Raw genomic sequence first — 21,928 nt, forward strand, 5'->3', positions numbered from 1 at the left:
TTTTAGCTTTAACAGCTTTGCCAAAGAACATGTTGGATTGAAAAGTTTTTTGATTTGTTCTTGATACCCAGAAGCTGGAAAAGGGTCCCCCTCTGCAACCCAGATTCATTTTAAACTCCTTCATCCCGGATTCTGCTCTGCATATTGGCCCTAATCATACCCAGACATGGTGGGGTCAGGGATGGTGGTGTCGCGGGGTGAAAGACGAGAAGGGAGATGTGGCAGCTTGTGCCCTTACACAGAGTTGTGTGAACACAGAGGCAAATATGGTGGCGTGGAAGGCAAGAGGCTGTCACTGTTAACATCACAGAGACCAGTGACACCTTTCCCGGGAAGAGAACTGACAGACCTTCTCCAGTAAGGGCTGAGCATCCTGGGGATGCCACGGAGCACAAGGCACAGTCTCTCATTGATCACAACCCTTGTGATGCTCCCAGAATCGTACTGTCTAGGAAACCATTTAAACTGATGAGAAGAGAATATAGCATTTGACAACGGTTGTTTTGTTTTAAGACACCCGCATTAAAAATACATCTGAAATCCAGGGCACAAAGAATCCAAATAATGTTATTAAATTTCTTGTTGAAGAAGGTCCCGTGGGACAGCTGGCTCCGCTCCTTAACGAAAAAACTTGCTGAACTTGACTTGTTGCATGAACAAAGCATCTTCGTTTCTCTTTCCTTCTCCTCTCTCTCTCTCTCTTTTGCATTTCCCACTTTCCTAGTTCTCCCGAGGAGACAAACAAATCTCTGAAGGACTATTAAGTTGCAAATATACCGGAGCCAAAAATAGAAGATAGAGCCTTATAAACATTTTGCATATTTTGGTGTAATTTGTTGAAAATAGTACAAAATAATATTCACAGTTGGCATCTTGAATGCAAATATTAGGAATCCAATCCCCTGATACATTATGGTTTTTCAAGCAGTATAGTATGGTCTCGTCCAATAGCTATTGTGTGACTTTGTAGTTTGTTGGAGTGTGAATAATATCAGTGACTTGTTTGTACAGTATATTAGGGAGATACATGTTGCCAAGTGATATTAACTCCTCTGGAGGCTCAAAGGGACAAAAGCCTAGAGTGGATCTCAGGAAGAAAACAGATACATATATTTTTTTAACATCACTGGTGCAATTGGCTTTTCTGAGCTATTTCCTTTAAATAAAATCCAGACCGGGGATCAACATGTGCAGGGGGCTTTCATGTTCCAGAACACGAGGGTTAAGTGGCGAGGCTTAAATGAGGAGGTCTACAGTTCCTGTGTGAGCTGTGGGCACTCTCTCCCACCCAGAGCTTCAATGAGCCTCACTGGTTTTACGGCTGACGGTAAATTCGTCTTTCCTCTTCTCTGACAGGTGAGGAGCTGTCCTCCCCTGAATGGGGGGCCCCACTGTACATCTGGCACCCACCTCGCAGGTGAACCTTTCCGCTCCTGAATGATGACTGGTAAGAAAAACAGGATGTCTTTCTTGGTTATAAATTTAACTCTTCTATGATTAGTCTGGGCAATTAGGACACCCCTGGGGTTCAGTCTATGGCTGAGGAGCAAGCTGGAAGTCTGATTAGCTCAGGTCTCTTGATGCTTGTTCCTGGTAGTAAATGCCTGGCACATATAGTATTGATTTTCATTTAGATATCTTAATGTTTCCAGACAATCCCGGCAGATGTGGGCTGAACTCAGATCCGCGGGAGCGCCGGGTCTGCAATCTGCAAACATTTTTCTTGCCACTTTGTTTCATTTTTCCTAAACTTAACTGATTTGGAATCGGGAGATATAAATGAAAAATGCGGAGTCGGCCTATCAATCACGGCATGCACAAACATCGCCACTGCCCTTTCCTAACATCCTATTACCACCGGGTAGTTGGCTAGTCAAACAGGAATAAAAATTACACGGCAAACATCATAAGTTAGGCTTGATTTGTTGAGCAAGTAGCCTGACAATTCGGTAAGAGTTATATACCTCAGCTTCGCTGAAAATCAGGCTTGTTATGGCTCTGGTACGTCTATAAAGATTGTTCATTTCATATAAAACAGCTACCTGCACTGAACGCCCTGAAAGGAAGAATGATGCTGGTTATAAATATAGAGGAAAATCTATTTGTCTGCCCCTTCATGCTGTTAGCAAGTCACATGGAGCGGCCCTTTGGTGCTCCTCAGCAGCAGGGGGAGTTCTCTGCGGCCACCTTCCCCTCTCCCAGGCCTGCCCGGATTGAAGCGCACCATCTCTCTTTGTCATATGAGATAAAGCAGTGAAGTGTGACCGGGGCCACTGCCTTGCTCTCTGCCCACCAGGGGGACGCTAATGATATTGAAAAACTAGACGGCATCGCATTTAAACCCAACGCGAGGGGAAGGCTGTCCGTTGGCCGGCTGGGCCGGATAACAGTTAACGTCAGAAAAGATAAATAGAAATTATTAGAATGGGTTTGGAAGGGATTTTTTTATAGGGCAGGGTTGTATTCGTTTAAAGATACATTATTGGACTGTTATATCTGATTTCAAGCTGCTGGGTAATTAAAATGATTAACATCCCTTACTCATAGAGTTCAATTCATTAAAGTTTTAAGCACCCTTTGTGTGCTCAGAACGGAAGGATGGAGCGTCCACGTTGACTCACACCAGGAATCACTCAATCTGGCCCTCTGTTTATTTTCCCTGATCTTTCAAGCCACAGTGTCCTGTTTCTGAGCTGCAGGGGCACATTGGGTGGAGAGTGTCAGCCTGAAGTCCTGGCTCCCTGTTCAGTGCATAGTGGGGGGTGGGGGCTGGGGAGGAGAGGAAAGGAAATAGAGAACCTCAGACAATTCTGCTAAGGATGTCACAGACACAGCTGCTGGTGCCCGGGAAGCCTTGCTTTGGGAGGGGGCTCAGTAACTGATTGAAATGTGACTAGCTCTCAGGTATGCAGCCACAGCAGAGGGGTATGAGCCGGGCACCCACATCTTGCAAACATGCCAGAACATGCCATGGATTCTCATTATCCTTCTGATTTAAATGAGCTCAAAACATTACATGGTTTCCTGAGCTATATTTTCTTTTTTCTTTTTTTTTTTTTGCATTTATAAAACATCTAGCAGTAGGTTGGCGAATAAATGGGACATCTGAAAGAGCACATTGATGTGATGTCAGAATAAAAATGCTATTCTCTTTAGGGTCTGCTCCTTTTTGCCACGGTGTTCCTCAATGCTCAGGGAGAAAGAATAACATAACTCCCTTTAGTAGTGTCTCACAAAATTTTTGACCACCCGTAACGGTGATTTGCAAGACCGCTTGGGACAGACTTATTTTCGAAGGCAAAGATGGTAGCTTGGAATTTATCACCTTTTGGTAGATTCTGTCAGAAGGCATCCCCCAAAAGCTCATGTGTGAAACAATGCAAGAAGCTTCAGAGGAGAAATGATTGGGTTATGAAAGCTTTAGCCCAGATTAACTGAGTGGAAACTGAAGGTGGGTAGGGTGTGGCTAGAGAAGGTGGGTCATTTGGCATATATATTTTGGATCTGGGGAGTGGTGTTTCTCTCTATTTCCTCATTGTCACTTGAGCCACACTCTTCTGCTGGGATGATTGGCTTGTCCTTGAGCCCCGAAAAATGGAACAGCCTCCTATGGATTGAGACCTCTGAAACTGTGAGCCTTCTAAATAAACTTTTCCTTGTAAGAAGAAGAAGAATAAGAAGGAGAAGGAGAAGGGAAGAAGAAGATGCTAGCACTGTTCAGCTGTGTGACCTTGAGCAAGACAATTTACCTCTCTGAACCTGTGTGTCCTTGTCTGTAGGATGCAGATATATCTATCTTCTTTATAAGTATTACAAGGATTAGAGAGTGTTGTAAGAGCCTAGTACCATGCTTGGCCCAGAATGGACACCTCACACATCATAACTAGTGTCATTAGCATTCATTGTAATGTGAATAACAGAATGACTCTTTTAGACACATTTGAGCATTGCAGACAACTGAGGACCAGTAGGAGCTATGCAAAGTGGAAACTGTCACTTCCAGCAAGGGCCCCAGGACTATGGTCCAGATGGTGATCTTTCATTTTCTTAGCAGGTTCAGAGTCCTCCAGCCATGTCTTTGTGCAGATTATTAGTTGCATGGACACTTCTAGAAAAACTAGGTATAATTTATACTTCAATTAATTGATCTCAAAGAGTGAGTAGGCACTTGCATGTAGGGGGATTGAGAAAGGGGGGGAGAGTGAGAGAGAGCGAGAGAGAGCGAGAGAGAACAAGAGAGAGAGAGAGTGCATGAGAGCTCATAGACAATTTCAAAGTGAATTTCAGGATTTCAGGTCAGTGTGAGGGAAACTGGCCTAGAGAAGAAAGCCAGGGACTCTGAAGAGAGCTTTGTCGCATGTTAGGGACCCTGGGTGCTATGATGTGGCTCTGTAATTACTCTGATTTCCCTGAAATGGGGGTACTTGAGGCCACTGCTGTTCCACCTATGACTAACCAGCCAGTCCCTTCCCCTTTTCCTACATGGGGACCCTGAGCAAAGGTCTCTGTCAGTTTGGGAGGAAAAACTCCGCCATTTTTTTTTAAAGGTAGGTTAACCATGTATCCGATGGAGCAGACCAGCCAAGGTCAATGTTTACGTTGTTCCTGGTATAACAATGCCTTTTCCATCTGCAGAGTGGCCCGGATGGTAACTGATAAACTGGAGGGCCACGCTAGGCAACAATCTTTATAGACATGGCTGACCCTGGGAGACTTGGAAGTCCTACTCAGTTTATAGGCCTGGAGTTAGTGAGGGCAGAGAGTCCATCCGAAGGTCATGAGTAGAAAGCTAAGGCCTTAACTGGCCGCTTGTTCAAAGGGTAGCAACAGTGAAGCCTTGCTCCCAGGTGTGACATACCTGTTCATCCTAAGGAAAAAAGGGATGTGGTAGAAGAAGTGTCACTCCAAGTGTATATGACGAGTGTTTACTTCTTGGGAAGAGTTTATTTTTTTCAACTCTTGAGACCAATTTATTGGTGAAGTTAGAAAGAAGAAGAAGTCAAAGCTCACATCCCCTGCAGGACCATTACTCAAGTGGTTCCACTCGGAATTCTTCAGAATGTCTTGATGAGCATCAGATCAAAGTCACCGGTCATTACATCAGAAGACTGTTTCCACTTGGACTTGGCAGTAGCCTAAAAGGATATCAGAAATTAAGAACGGAACAAAAGTAAACAATGGTTCTCTTTTGTTCTTTGTTTGGAGTATTTTTTTTTTCTTTTTTTTTTTGCTTTGGAAAAAAACGTAAGGGTCCCATATTGATGTCATTCTAATCAAAATCACAGAGTCTCACGTGTTGCCTTGCCAAAGTCAGGTTTCCAAGAGGGACACAGTTGGGCTGTGGCTGTGTGGGAGGGTTGGCCATGGGGATGCTTCTTCTCTCTGCTTGGATGTCCTTCCTCAGCTGAGCAAGCAATTTCGCTGCCACTGGGTCACTTTCTGTGGCCACATTGTACACTGGAGAAGGGCCAGTGAGCTTATCCAATCTTTCAGGGGATGCATCTAAACCAAAAGACACCAGAAGAGTGCTGAGTCCCCAGAGGAGGGCTTCCCTCTGTCAAAAAGTTCTCTTGGATGCAAACAGAATCGGCTCTTCCTTGTGCCCTGAGTTGTCCCTCTGTGTGGCATGTTGCTGCTGATTAGCTGTGCGCCCTTAGGTGTGTCCCTTCCCTTTCTTCTTCCATTTCGTCACCCTCAGATAAGCACTACAATGTCTGGGTGGTGTGCCAGGTTGGTTACCAGCTGAGCAAAGAACAGACGGACCATCATGAGTTATCTTTCCATGTTCCCTTCCCACTTGGCCTTGATGTTACCCGTAAGGAGTAGGGTTATTCCTTTCACGGGGCATCTGGGTCTTAGTTCTCTCAAATCAGAGGGCACAGACTGCAAACTCACGTTCCACGGGTCAATTTCAACCTGCAACCAAATTCTTATTGTTATGTGTGTTGGGGTGTGTGTGGGGGTGGGGGGGATTTGTGCATGTAAGTAATTATTGTTATTTTTAATGGAACAAATTGCTTATGTTTGAAACAGAAATTTCACATCAACCTGGGAATCCATCTTCTTTGGGAAAAGTAAAAAAAAGAAGGGATGGCCACCGTAGGCCAGAATTTCTGCAGAATGGCCATCAGCCACCACAATTGGGGTTGCCCTCTTTTATAGGGAATGTTCTGCCCATCATGCTGTGGCTCCCTATGACCTTATACTAGGACTACCTCCATTTACCTTCACAGCCTGGCTTTTGTAGGTGTATGGGTTTGAAACCTTTGCTGTATAAGTAGGTGCTTAATAAGTGCTTAACAAATGAATCAGGACATGAATTGATGATTGAACATGAGAACAATAAGTTGGTTGCTTGTTGCTGGGGTCCCCTCGTGCTTGGTAAGGAGGTCGGAGACTGGGTTGCCTAGCCCACTCAGACTGCAGCACAGATGACACCAGTGTCAGGGCTTAATACCCGGGGGGACTAATATGCACGTTGCAAAGCATCTCTCTATGACCCCATCAGAATCCCTCCATCCACTAAGAGGGACTGAAGGTGACCCAGGGTAACCTGTCTCACCTTTAGAATAACAAACCGAGTGAGTCATGTGGGTACTGCTTTGTCATCCAACACAACTTCACAGCACAAACAGAGGGGCACAGAAATGCAGGGGGGCCCAGCTTCCTGAGCTGGTGGGAAAGCTCAGACCCAGAGGGTTACTGGGAACCGTGGGAAGGGGAGTCTGCCCATCCACAATTGCTCTTCCCCTTCCTCTACTGTAAGAGGCTGAACTCTAATGGATTATACCGAGGGTTCTTGGGCCAACTGGCTCATGGTTGGTTTCTGACCAAGGGAAACCCTGGCAAGAGATTGGAAAGAGGAAGAAAGACGCTGAGGTTGGAGTATTTAATCTGCGGGTTCCTGTCTCAGTTGTGGCCTTGAGTTAGTCACCCTTCTGTCCTGAGGAGTCTCAGCCTATCTTAAGGCAATGCAGGAATCTGTCCTTCCAGGCCACAGAGGGAGCCCTGTCTCGTTCCTTAAGGTCCGACTACTGTTTCTTACACTGACCTTTGAATTTGCCACTTAGGAATTTGTCCCTCTGTTGGTAAACTCTTCTGTTTTCTGTGGGAACCCTGACTGAGAGCAGACACCAGGAAGATGGAGGTAAAGGGCCTATGAGATATCTGAGGAAGGAGAGGGCCTGGGTGTCTAAGGGTCAGTTAGCATTTGAGTTTCCACAGATGGTTGATAAGGATTTGCAATTCAGGGATGAGGGAAAGGGTCTTTCTTTTGAAGAAGGCAGTAAGGTGGTAAGTTGTGGGGCTACAACACAAAGAGAGCATTGCAGGGTCTAATGTATGAAAAATGATATATCATGAGCTCTGTAATGTTTTGAACAATCAATAAAATATATATATATATATATAAAAAAAGAAGGTAAACGGGAGTGATAGGGAATAAGATAGCAAGGTCATGATCGGCTTGAATGGCCTGAAAGTTGTGCTTGGATTGACCTCCACGTGGAGAAGTTTTACTTACTGTGAGTTGTGAAGGCACAGGACATTTTGGGGCAAGAAGGTGAAGTAATTGGAGTGCACACATTTCTTAGTAGAAGAGAGAAGAAATTAAAAGAAAAAAAAAACTGTCTGAATGTGTATTTAACATGAGATTTCCCTTTGAGGTATCCGAGGGAAGGAAATCAAATTATTACTTGAATTTCCTTCTGCAATGCTAAATGATCTAGATTGGAAGTGTTTGGAGAGATTTGGAGGAAGATAGTTGTTCCTCAATGCAGGAAGAACAGTTTCAATTTGAAAATCCAAAATCAGAAATGTTTCAAAATCCAAACTTTTTGAGCACTAACATTTCACTACAAGGGGAAAATTCCATGCCTGACCTCATGTGACAAGTCATAAAATTACCTTCAGACTCTGTGTCCAAAGTGTATGTGAAACAAAAATGAATTTCCTGTTTATATCTGGATCTCATTAGGGTAGATGCAAATATTTAAAAATTGAAAGGAAAAATCCAAAATTTAAAACATTTCTGGTGCCAAGCATTTCAGATAAGGGATCCTCAACCTATAATGACTCAGAAGGAGGCAAGCAGAAAAATCCAGAAAATGGGGAATTTGTTCCAGTCTAGCCCACAAATACCATCATTAAAAAGGCCTATTCTAGATTAGGAGTAATTCAAAAGAGTAGTTAGCTGGATTGTATGTATGTGGGATAAACTGTAAAGGACAACTGAGGAAATTTGAGTACACTTTGGGCATTTGGCATTATAATGGTTGAAATCCTGACCACTTAGTATCCACGTGCTTGGGAAAAATCCTATATCAAGGTAGGTATTTATTTATAACCTAAAAACACATTACTTGCAGTGGGGTTGTGGCTCAGCAGTAGAGTGCTCAGCTAGCATGCAAGAGGCACTGGGTTCAATCCTTAGCACCACATATAAATAAATAAAATAAAGATATTGTGTCCACCTACAACTAAACATTTTTTTTAAAAAAAACCCACATTACCAAATAATTTGTACAGTATGATCTTACTTTGATACAAGTATATATGCAAATGTATATAGAAATAGATCTGAGAAGATAGAGTTCAGGATTTTAACCGTAGTCATCTCTAAGTATTAGAAATATAATGATTTTGTTTTCTTTTACTTATCTTTGTTTTCTAATTTTCTACTGTGTGCATTGGCTGCCTTTGTAATAATAAAAGGTTATTTTTAATTGAAAACAGTTCTACATTCTCTCCAACTATCGTTCCCGAGACAACCTTGCAGATTTTGAAATATGAAAGTGCTTAGAAAGTATACCACCCATGTGCCCTCCATTAAAAAAATGCTCCAAGATTTGCTCCAGCTGAATGAAGGGCATATAAATAATAAAGAACTCAAGAAATGGGAAGATGTAATGTAAATGAAATGGCACGAAGCACTAGAAAGGAAACAACATTTATCCAGAGTAATTGTACTAAATATGATTATAAAGTTTATGGCAAGGAGAAAACAAGTTATTTAATGGAAATATTTAAATTCCACATATATCAACTAGGATTGGGAGATACAAGACAGGATGGCATGAAGAAAAGGAGAGAGAACCTATTATTTTTCAAAGCGGGGGAGTAGAGAGAGAGAATATGCATTTCTAATGTTGATTAATAGAGAAAAAAGAAATTCAAAGACAATTTCAGGCCAAAGTTGTGGGTATAACAATAAGATGTTTATTTCACTATCAATAGTGACTTAAAAAAAGAGAGAGAGAGAAAAAAATGACTATGTCTACAAACTCAAGATAGAAAACATAGAAAATAATCAGAAATAAAAATGTTAAGGTAACAAAAGAAAGACCAATAATATTAGATAGGATGAAAATTGTGAAGGGGTTATTCTTTCTAGAAAAATCTCATAAAAGTTGTTTCCCAGTTAAATGAAAGGTGAATCAAATCTGTATTTTTGGAATGGAGAATGTGAGATATCTAAAGTCTAACATATAATCAAAACACAGTTGAAGATTTGTCTATATAATTGGGCTAAGTGCAGCTATAAAATAAAATGAAAAATACTGTGCAAAACATAAAATAGTTTAACAGTTGTTAAAACTGCATGAAGGGGCTGGGGTTGTGGCTCAGTGGTAGAGTGCTTGCCTAGCATGTGTGAGGCACTGGGTTCAATTCTCAGCATTGCATACAAATGAATAAAACAAAGGTCCATTGACTACTAAAAAAAATGAAAACCTGCATGAATAGTTTGGGTCTACCTATTTATGAATGCATTAATAAGTCTAGAAATGTGGTGGGAGAATAATATGAATATTTCCACGTTACAAAAAGAGAATCGACCCTCAACAGTGTATGTATGATACCATCCATTATAAAAATGAAGGTGGGTATGCTGTCATTCATTTTTTTATTCTTGTTAAGTTTATCCAAGTTTGACATCCAGAAAAGGGCTGTGTGTTCTGCTCCATGGATCTTCACAAATGGAGCACAGCTGTGGACAAACATGGGCATCAACATGAAGAGTACCACTAGGTCCCAGGGAGTACCTCTTACTTCCTGCAGCAGCTGCCCTCCAGGGGAATCTCTGTCCTGACTTTTGCTTAACATAAATTGAGTCATGTAGTATGCATTCTTTCTTCTCGCTTTTCTCATATGTTTCTAAGATTATTTCAAAAAATGTCTTGTAGATTGTCTGCTATCTTTACTTGATGGCATTCCATTGTGTGACTACATCTCAATTTGCTCGTACATTCTGCTGTTGGTGGTCTTTTGAGGACTTCCCAGCTTTTGATTAATATCAATGACACTGGTGTGAATATTCTAAGGCAGGTTTTCCATTAACGATATAAGTGCATTTTGGTTGAATATGGTTTGGGAGTAGAATTTCTGGCTCAGAGATACACATGTGTGTGGGTTTAGTAGGTACTGCTGTGTAGTCTTTGAGAGTGTAGCAATTTCACCACCAGAAGAGGTACATGAGAGAAGCACTTGTTCTGTGTACACTGGTATTTTCTGTCTTTCCCATTTTAGCCATTCTGATGGTTAGTGCATTGTACTTTAGTTTTAATTGACGATTCTTTGATGACATTTAAAATTTACATTAATTACTGTGAGATATCTCTTCATGTGTTTTATTGGTCATTTAGAGACTTTCTTTTGCAAAGTATCTGTTTATATATTTGGCCTACTTTTTTTTCTATTTTTAAAATTCTTTTTGTTATTAACTAGTAAGAGTCCCATATGCATATTTTGATAAGAGCCCTTTGCTGGAGATTGTGCATATGTTGGTGAGTGTATTTGTATATTATGTGTGTAGGTATAAGTCTTCTACCGTGCCATGGTAGAAAATTTAAAAATTTTTTTGCTAATTTTATTAATGCATATAAATCATACAGAATGGCAAATTTTATGGGGGCATATTCGTGCATACATAAAAACATAATTTGATCAATTTCACTCCATAGTACCTCTTCCCACCCCTTCCTTTCCCTGGTCCTCTTCCTTTACTCTATCGATCTCCCTTCTAATTTCACAGTCCTTCCTTTATTTTTTCCTTCTAGCTTCCAAATTAACTCTTTGAGACTGACTTATTTTGCTTGAAATTATGATCTCCAGTTCCATCCACTTTCCTGCAAATGACATATTTTCATTCTTCTTTAGAGATAAATAAAACTCCACTATACACACACACACACACACACACACACACACACACACATACATTATATACATATATTTTTACATATACATATATATATGATGTTACATATAATGGAGATTGATTTTTATATATATATATATATATATATATATATATATATATATATCAGGAAAACAATCCTTTCACAATAGCTTAAAAAAAAACAAATAAAAAACCTAATAATAAACCTAACCAAGGAGATTAAAAACTTCTACAATTAAAGTTATGGAACACTGAAGAAATATATATATATATATATATATATATTACATAAATACATATATATTACATATATATAATATATATGTAATATATATTATATATAAAATATATATATATAAGTATATATATAATGGCTATACTAATTTACATTTCAACCAATCATGTATAAGAGTTTGTTTAATTAATATTTGTATTTTCCATGCCTCTGATTTCAACTGTTGTGAGATGGAATCTCAGTGTAATTTTGATCTGCATTACCTTGATGGTGAAAGTTGTTGAATGTTTTTTCATATATTGTTGGGCATTTGTACTCCTGAGAAGTGTCAGTTTATTTGCTGATTTATTAATTCGGTTATTTGGTTTTGAATATTGAGATTTCGAGTTCTTCATACATTCTGGATATCAGTTCTATGTTGGAGGAGTATCGGGCAATCATTTTCTCCCATTCTGTTGTTTGTCTCTTCAATCTGTGTTCATTGCTGTGCAGAACTTTCTATTTTGATGCTCTTCCATTTACCGATTCTTCTTCCTATTTCTTGAGCTAGAGGGGTCTTATTCAGGGAGTCTGCCTCCATCTACACGTTAAGTGTTTCCCTTATTTTTTTCTTTGAATGGTTGCAAATCTTCTGGTCAGGATAGGTGAATCTTTGGTCCATTGTGAGTTTATTTTTGTAAAGGGTGAGAAAGAGGGATGTGGTTACATTCTTCTCATATGAATATCCACTTTTCCCAGCACCACTTGATAAAGAGACAGTCTTTTCTCCAATGTACATTTTTGATGCCTTTGTCAAGAATCACATGATTGTAGTTGTGTAGGTTTGTCTCTGTGTTTTCTATTGTGTTCCATTGAGATGCATGTCTATTTTTTTTATGTCAGTACCATATGGTTTTAGTTACTACTAAAACACAGTAAAGTCTGGTTTGTGCTCTGGTATTATAATGACTTCAACATAGACCTTTTTGCTTAGGATTGTATCCCTGGGATGAATAATCTTTTAAATGTGAAGCTGAATTCAATTTGCTAATATTTTATTGAGGATTTTTTCATCTATGTTCATTAATATTGGTCTATAGTATTCTTTCCTTGAAGTATATTTATCTGATTTTAGTGTCAGGGTGATACAGGTTTTGTAGAATGAGACTGGGAACATCCCCTCCCTTTCAGTTTTATAGAATAATTTGAGGACTATTGGTATTAGCTCTTTAAATATCTGGTAAAATTCAGCTGTGAATCCATAAGATCCTGGGCTTCTTTTTTTTGGTAATTTTTAAAAATTTGTATTAATTAGATATACATGACATTAGAATGCACTTTGATACATCATATATAATGGAATATAATTTCTCATTTTTCTGATTGTACATGATATAGAATCACACAAGTCTTATAGTTTATAAGTACACAGAATAATAATATCTGATCCATTCTACTATTATTCCTAACCCCATACCCCTCCCCTCCCTTCACTCCCCTCTACCTAATCTAAAGTAACTCTATTCTTACTTAGGTTCCCCCTACCCATTATGAATTAACATCCTCATATCAGAGAAAAAATTTGGCTTTTGTTTTTTGGGGATATTCTTCAGCTCCACCCATTTAACAGCAAATGCCATGATTTCATTATTCTTTAAGCCTAGTATGTGTGTGTGTGTGTGTGTGTATGTGTGTGTGTGTATATATATATATATATATATATATTTAACACCACATATATATTTAACACTCTATCCTGAAGATATATATATATATATATATATATATATATATATATATATATATATATCACATTTTTTAAGAATTCATTCATCTGTTGAAGAGCATCTAGTTTTATTCCATAGTTTAGTTATTGTGAATTGAGCTGCTACAAGCATTGATGTGGCTGCAACTCTGTAATATGCCAATTTTAAGTCCTTTGGGTATAAACCAAGAAGTGGGATAGCTGGGTCAAATGGTGGTTCCAGTCCAAGTTTTTCTGAGGAATCTCCATAATGGTTGAACCAATTTGCATTCTCACCAGCAATGTATGAGTGTACCTTTTTCCCCACATCCTTTCCAACATTTGTTGTTGTTTGTATTCTTGATAATTGCTATTCTGACTGGGGTGAGAGAAAATCTTAGAGTATTTTTGATTTGCATTTCTCTAATTGCTAAAGAGGTTGAACTGTTTAAAATATATTTGTTGAATTGATTGTATTGCTTCTTCTGTGAAGTGTCTGTTCGGTTCCTTAACCCATTTATTGACTGGGTTATTTGTGGTTTTGGTGTTAAGTTTTTTGTATATCCTGGACATTAATGCTCTATCTGAGGTGCATGTGGCAAAGATTTTCTCCCATTCTGTAAGATCTCTCTTCACATTATTGATTGTTTCCTTTGCTGAGAAGAAGCTTTTAAGTTTGAATCCATCCCATTTATTGATCCTTGATTTTACTTTTTGTTCTTTAAGAGTCTTGTTAAGGGAGTCAGATCCTAAGCCAACATGGTGAAGATTTGGGCCTACTTTTTCTTCTATTAGGCACAGGGTCTTTGTCCTAGTGCCTAAGTCACTGATCCACTTTGAGTTGAGTTTTGTGCAGGTTGAGAGATAGAGGTTTAATTTCATTTTGTTACATGTGAATTTCCAATTTTCCCAGCATCATTTATGGAATAGGCTATCTTTTCCAGTGAATGTTTTGGGTGCCTTTGTCTAGTATGAGATAACTGTATTTATGTGGGTTTGTCTCTGTGTCTTCTATAATATACCGTTGGCCTATGTGTCTGTTTCGGTCCCAATGCCATGACATTTTTTTTGTTACTATGGCTCTGTAGTATAGTTTAAGGTCTGGTATTTTTATTTATATATATATATATATTTTTTTTTTATTGGATGTTCACAACATTACAAAGCTCTTGATTCTGCAATCTGTATTTGGGGTAAAAATGGGAGTTCATAACCCACTAGATTCTAATGTATGAAATATGATTGGTCAAGGTCTGGTATTTTGATACCTCCTGTTTCACTCTTCTTGCTAAGGGTTGCTTTGGCTATTCTGGGTTTTTTATTTTTCCAAGTGACTTTCATAATTGCTTTTTCTAGTTCTATGAAGAATGTCATTGAGATTTTAATTGGAATTATATTAAATCTGTATAATGCTTTTGATACTATGGCCATTTTGACAATATTAATTCTGCCTATCCAGCAACATAGGAGGTCTTTTCATCTTCTAAATTTTTCTTCAATTTCTTTAGGGTTCTGTAATTTTCATTGTAGAGGTCTCTTACCTTTTTTTGTTAGTTTGCTACCCAAGTATTTTATTTTTTGAAGCTCTTATAAGTGGGGTAGTTTTCTCTTTCATTAGATTCGTCCACTGAAGTATAGGGATGCATTTGATTTATGGGTGTTGATTTCGTATCCTGATACTTTACTGAATTCATTTATGAATTTTATAAGTTTTATGGTGGAATTGTTTGGCTCTTCTAAATATAGAATCATGTCATTGGCAAATAGTGATAGTTTGAGTTCTTCTTTTCCTATTTGTATCCCTTTAATTTTTTTCTCCTGTCCTATCGCTCTGGCTAGAATTTCAAGGACAATGTTGAGTAGAAGTGGTAGAAGAGGTCATCCTGGTCTTGTTCCAGTTTGTAGAGGGAATGCTTTCAATTTTTGTCCATTTAGAATGATGTTGGCCTTGGGTTTAGTATAGATAGCTTGTACGATGTTGAGGTGTAGTCCTACTATCCCTATTTTTTCTGTGTTTTGAATTGAAGGTGTGCTGTATTTTGTCAGATGCTTTTTTGCATCTATTGAGATGATACTAGGATTCTTGATTTTAAGTCTATTGATGTGATGAATTAAGTTTTTTAATTTCCATATGTCGAACCAGCCCTGCATCCCTGGGATAAACCCCAGTCGATAGTGGCACACTATTTTTTTTTAATATGTTTTTATATGCAATTTGCCAGAATTTTATTGAAAATTTCTGTGTCTATGTTCATCGGGATATTGTTCTGAAGTTTTCTTTCTTCGATGTTTCTTTGTCTGGTTTTGATATCGGGGTGATATTAGCCTCATAGAAGGAGTTTAGAAGGGATCCCTCCTCTTTATTTCATGGAATATTTTGAGGAGCACTGCTGTTAACCCTTCTTTGAAGGTCTTGTAGAACCCGACTGACAGTCCGTCTGGTTCTGGGATTTCCTTGATTGGCTTTTTGACAACTTTTTATTTTTTAAAACTCTCTCTCTTGTCTCTTGTTTAAGAATTCTTAGTGCGTTCCACATTTATAAGACATTTTACTCTTGGAGTTTTATTGTTTAAAATTTTACATTTAGAACTTCAGTCCATTTATGATTAATTTTTATGTGAAATAGGGGTCTGAATTAATTTTTCTCATCTGGGTAGCCAATTGGCCCAGCACCGTTTACAGAAAAGGTTATACTACATAGTTCACTTTTTATAAACTAGGTGACTGAATATTTATGTGGGGTTTGTTTCTGGTCTCTCTCTCTCTCTCTCTCTCTCTCTCTCTCTCTCTTAATTCCATTGGGTTTCTTGGTCCATCCTTGCACAAATATAACATGGATCTATTTATCATAGCTTTATAAAAAGTTTTCATACATGGTAGTATGAGTGCTTCAAATTTATTTCTCCTTCTTATAATTTTCTTTGCAGTTTTATGTCCTTTGAATTTTCATAGAAATTTAAGAACCATCTTGTAAATTTTCACACACACACACACACACACACACACACACACAACCTGCTTGGTTTTTTTTTTTTCCTCTAAACACATTTACCTCTCCTCTCAGTGCATTCTTTTTCAGTACCTTTGCTGGACTCTTTCAGGAATGTGTGGAACTCCCAGTGGACACTCCAGACCCTCCCCAGACCTTGACCACGAGGCCCCCACAGCTGGGCAGGGACATCCTTGTCAGCACCAAACATCTTCAGCAGCTCAGCCAACTTCCTGCTTCTTGATACTTGGCCAACAGCCAGGTGGGTGACAGTGATTCCAGGCTCTCCCACTACTGCGGTGGACACTGCCTGGACTATGCCACCTTGGCAGCAGTGGTTCTCCACCGTGAGGACCCTGCCTTTGGCAGTGGCAGCACTGTTGAGAGTGAGTTTTTTGTCTGAGGGCTTCTTGGTGAAGGAGCACCCGGGTATTCATCCTATCTTTCTTTGGCTGCTCAACAGCAGCCAAGGGGGCCCCCCTAGTCCCAATCACTGTCACATGGATGACCTGCTTGTGCTTTAATTGGGACTACAGCAAATCTATAGAGCAGTAGAGCAATTTTGGAAGATTGGTGACTATATACATATATATGTGAATATATATATATATATATATATATATATATATATATATATCCTTTTACTTATTTAGATTTTCTTTAATTTCTCTCAATAGTATGTTATAATTTTCAGTGTAGAAGTTTTGTACATTTTTAAGATTTATTTCTAGGCATCTATTGTTCTTGGATGCTAATGTAAATGCTGATAATTTTTGACAATGTATTTGTTGCTGGTAGATAGAACTAAAACTGATTTCTATCTAGCACCTTTGCTACATTCTTCATTCACTCTAATTGCCTATGGATTATTTTAGATTGTCTTTGCATACAACCCTACCATTTGTAAATAATGATCATTCTCCCCCTTTCCAATCTTTGTGTCTTCATTTCCTTTTCTTGTGTCATTGCACTGGCCAGAATCTCTAGTAACGTAGTTGAGTAAAGTTATAAAACCGGGCATCCCTTTTCTCATCTATGATTTCAAAGAGAAAAATCCCAAATCTTACCAAGTAAGTCTGTGTTTATTATAGGCATGTTTTCAGGGTAATGCTATTTGTCAGATTAGGGAAGGTCTCTTCCAGTTCTAGTTCGCCAATCATTTTTAGTAGTGAACAAATTTTGAATTCTTATATTTCCCCTTTTTTAATCCGAAGATAATAACTTGCAGCGTAAACTAAAAGTCAAAAGATTCATGTTTTTAAGTAAAGAAAATAAGATGCAAAAATAGATTATAACGACAGGTTGTGATAGCTACTTGGACTGCTGAATATCAGATCAAACACATAGTAGCTTCTCAATAAATATCCGTTGAGTGGATGAATGGGGATCAAACTTAGTCACGGATCAAAACATAAATTGAAATAGAGACTTTACTGCTTAGGAGGAACAACAAAGCAAATTGTCAGAAAAAGATAAGGATAAAGAGAGAGCCCAAGGTGTATGTTCAAAAGATATAAACCAAGAGAAACTGTATATGAAAAAGTGTAACTCAAGATGGAGTCATCTAATCGACTGTAATTATCCTATCTTGAAAAAAGATTCAATTTACTATGAAGCCCGAGCTGTCATGAAATTTTATCCCCCAGATAAGAGCATCCGAATCTATAAAGCAATTTTAAAAGTTGCTGTGGGAAAACTCAAGTTGTGGTGGACAGTTCACAGGAACCATTCGGTCCTGGACACATCAAGAAGCAAATGAAGAGGGATATAGGAAAATTGGTGTTGGAATTCATCTTTGTTTTTTTGTAAAAATTAATCTTGATTCATTTGACCAAGGCACAGGATACACAAATCGTTTTAATGACCTTAAAATGGTCACACGGCATGTAAAGCACATTTCATCACAATGACCTTTGCAGGTGTGTACAGGGGTTTCCATTTGCAGCAGCAGCAGCTTCACTGAGCAAAAGATGAAAGAGAAGAGGACTTCCATTTTCCAGGAGTGGAGGCATGGGGTTGTTTGTGATCTCTGTTTCTTAGATCCAGTGATGAACAGAGAGGAGGACAAACAGACGAGCAAACAAAACTCCAATGAAAAACAAATAAGGAAAACCCACTTTTTTTTTTTTTTTTTTTTGCACCAGGGATGGAATCCAGTGGTGCTTAACCATGGAGCCACATCCCCAGCCCTTTTCATATTTTATTGTGACACAGGGTCTTGCTAAGTTGCTCAGGGCCTCACTAAGTTGTTGAGGCTGGCCTCGAACTTACAATCCTCCTGCCTCAGCCTCAGGAGTCGCTGGGTTGATAGGTGTGAGCCAATGCAGGTGTCCACAAAACTCTTGAAGCAAGTGAAATCGAAAGGAACGGGGTGGGGGCAGGTCTTCAATTAGGGTGACTGAATTAAAGGTAGGTAGGACTGTGCTTGTGGATGACTTTGTTCAAAACAGAGCACAGACCTGAACGTACACAAAAGCACACTGAGGTGAGGAGGTGGGGCTGGATGCTAAGAGGTTCCTGACTCAGAGATGGCCTTTCTGCCAGAGGACGGGGCAGTGCGATTGGTCCAAAGCAGGTGGATTAGTTGGACATCAACGCAGACTCTCTAGTACACCAGCTGACATCATATAATCTCTTTCTTCCTTGCACATGCTGGGCAGAGTTTGGGTGGCTGGAATTTATTTCTAGGATTAAGGTGAAGTGGGTTACACTAAAACACAAGTAAATGGAACACGTTATCTTGGAAATTCAAAGTTTTTCCTTTTGAATGAGAATGTATGAGACTGGGTAAATTCTCATTTCAGTTGGAATTCGGTGTCTTCCTCTTGCCCCAGTGGGGCTTACCCATCTCCTTCCACTAGCTGCCTCCCCTAATCCACTTCAACTTCCCTGCCATTTCCTGCCTCCCAAAGAATTCTCTCAGCCAGAATCTTCACTCAGGAATGAGGCCAGGGAGAACTGGCTTTGGGGATCCAATTAGAGAAACCCAACCCTCTACCCCATCCTTCTTCCATAGAAACTGGAAAACCAAGGCTCATCAGGGGTGTGTGTGTGTGTGTGTGTGTGTGTGTGTGTGTGTGTGTAGCAGATAAATGAGAAATACCAATATAAGAAGCAGGATCAAACATAACATTCTAAAAGCGCATTCAGTGACCTTCAAAGAAGATGCCTCATTCAAAGAACTGGAGCCTCGGGAAGAAGGACCACTCAGAGAGCAAGAAATGTCCTAGAGATTAAAAACAGGGTCTCCCATAGAAAAGCAGCAATGAAAACCCGTGGAAAGAGGAGAGATGATACGAGAGAGGAGAAATGAAGGAGCATCCTCCGTGTTCTTCTGGTTACACTCCTCAAAATAGGGATCAGACCACTTGGGAGTTGATAGAAAAAAAAAAAATCATGGCCAGGAAACAATAGAAGAAATGTCCCCCAAATGACAGTCGTCTTGACATCGGAACAGTTCTTGGGGTTCTCACAAGAGTCGTGAGAAAGACACTGCAGCCAGGATTATCACTGAGAGGATCCAGGGCACTGGGAACAGGAGGTGAGAACAAGGATTGCAAACTCTGCAGACTCTCAGTCAGGGTTTGTTAATGTCATTACCATAAAAAAATTAAAGAAAGGAAAGAGCCGTCTCATAGGAAAGGGAATCAGACTGCAACTTGAGATTTCATAAGGAACGCCCAGATTCTAAAAAACAATGTTTTCAATACCTAGAAGAGGGAAAATAACTTGATCTGAACTTCCATACACAGTTGGTAAAAGGGCAGAGACTCAGAAATCTTACCTGCGACACCTTCTATGCAAAAATCAGCTCTTTAAAAGTAACATTTGCATACAATCAATTTCCATATTTCACCTTAGAAGCTGATTTATTTTAACACAGACTCAATCATGATACAGATTAGTTCCAGTGCCCCAAAAGGATCTCCTGCCTCCTTGAGAGTTGCACCTGCTACTCCTTTTTTTGTTTCCAAATTTTCACACAAATGGCATCATGAATCATGACACTTGTCGTCCTTTGGTGCCTCTTTCCTTTGGAATGATGCTTTGGGATTTATTTATTCATACTGTTTAGTGTAGGAGTAGTTCATTTCCTTTTCATTGCTGTGTAATATTCTATTGTAAGAATATAGAACAATGTGTCTCTCTGATCACCAGGAGAGGATCATTTGGGATGTTTTCAGTTTTTGGATGATATGAATGAAATTACTCTGATCAGTTGTATGCTGATCTTTGTGTGAATGAAAGTTTCATTTCTTGTAAGTCACACCTGGAAGGGGAATGGCTGGGTCACACAGTAAATGTATGCTTATAAGGAATTATCACATTATTTTCCAAAGGGTTTGATACATTTTGGATCAACATTAGCAATTTCTGGGGATCCTAGTTGCTTCCCATTTTTGGAAAGACTTGGCATTTTGTTTTAGAGCCATCCTAATAGGTATGCCATGGTTCTGGATGTGGTTTTAATTTGCATTTCCCAAATAACTAATAATTTTGAACATCTTTTCAGATGTCAGTTTGCCATCTGTATATTTTCTTTGGTGAAATGGCTATTTAAAGATTTGCTCATATTTATTTATTTATTTTGGTACTAGGGATTTAACCCAGAAGTACTCTATCACTGAGCCACATCTGCAGCCCTTTTAAATATTTTATTTAGAGACAAAGTCTTGCTAAGTTGCTGAGGCTGGCTTTGAACTCATGATCCTCTTGCCTCCGCTTCCCAAGCAACTGGGATTATAGGCATGCGTCCGGCCTCATATTTATTTTTCCATTGAATGGGTTCCTTCTATATTGTGAGTATAAGTCCTATATTAGATACCAATTTAAAAAAAGTTGTCCCAGTCTTGCCTTATTTATTCATTTTAATAATGGTGCCTGTTGAAGCACCAAAATTTTTAACTTTAATGAATTATGACTTATACCTTTTTGGGTCTTCAGTTCATCTAAGAAATCTTTGTCTAACCTAGCATCACAATAACTTTCTTTTATATTTTATTCTAGAATACACAGACTTTGTTCTTACCTTCAGTTCTATAATTCATTTTGAGTCAATGTTGTGTCTAGCACAAGGTCAATAAATTTTCCATATACAGGCTCAATTTTCCCAGCACATTTGTTAATGAAACCATCCTTTCTTCATTGGATTTTTCTGGGTACTTCTGTCAAAAATCTATTGAGTGTGATCATGTGAATGTAGTTCTGAACTACTCCATTCTGTTCAGCAGAAGTTTATTCTTTAACTGATACTCATTGCCTTGACTGCTGGGGTTTTATCAAACCTTGAAATCACATAATTTGAGTGATTTGGAGTTTGACTTTGTTCTTCTTTTTCAAAATCATTCTAGTTAATCTAGATCATTGCATTTCCATATAAATTAAGATATATATATATATATATATATATATATATATATATATATATGCATATACATAAATACAAGAGATTTGCTAATTTCCCCCCAAATACGATTAACATTGCATTGAATCTACAGATTTGTTTGGAGAGAATTGACAGCACTTTTGGGTCTTTGATCCATGAACTTGGAATTCATTCCCATGTAGAATTTTATTTACCTTCTGATAGCTTATTTTGTAGTTTTTAGCACACATATCTTGTTAAATTCCCTCCTTTGTATTTCACATTTTTGATGCCATTGTGCTTGATATTCTTTAAAATTTCACTAATTGTTTACTGCAAGAGCATAGAAATTTAGTTGATTTTATATGTTGAGCTTGCATATTGTGACTGCTAGTTTCATCTATGAATTTTAGCATATTTCCTATAAACTTCTTACAAT

At 38.7% G+C, this 21,928-nt stretch overlaps 1 protein-coding gene across 14 annotated transcripts in view; it reads left to right on the forward strand.

The window, feature by feature from the left end:
• Positions 1-21,928, forward strand: part of LOC308637471 (uncharacterized protein) — a 160,780-nt gene that overhangs the window by 107,067 nt on the left and 31,785 nt on the right. For 13 of the 14 annotated variants that reach the window (XR_014019604.1, XR_014019605.1, XR_014019606.1 and 10 more), the window contains one exon: positions 1,357-1,447. The exons of the other annotated variant lie outside the window; for it this stretch is intronic. Coding sequence is in view for 1 of the 13 variants with exons in the window: in XM_081273838.1 (XP_081129964.1) it covers positions 1,357-1,437 (81 nt within the window). In the remaining 12 variants the exon portion in view is untranslated. The remainder of the gene's footprint in view (positions 1-1,356; positions 1,448-21,928) is intronic. 14 annotated transcript variants of the gene reach the window in all.

Source organism: Spermophilus citellus (assembly GCF_964194105.1).
Source record: "Spermophilus citellus genome assembly, chromosome: 18".
Classification (NCBI taxonomy): Eukaryota; Metazoa; Chordata; class Mammalia; order Rodentia; family Sciuridae; genus Spermophilus; species Spermophilus citellus.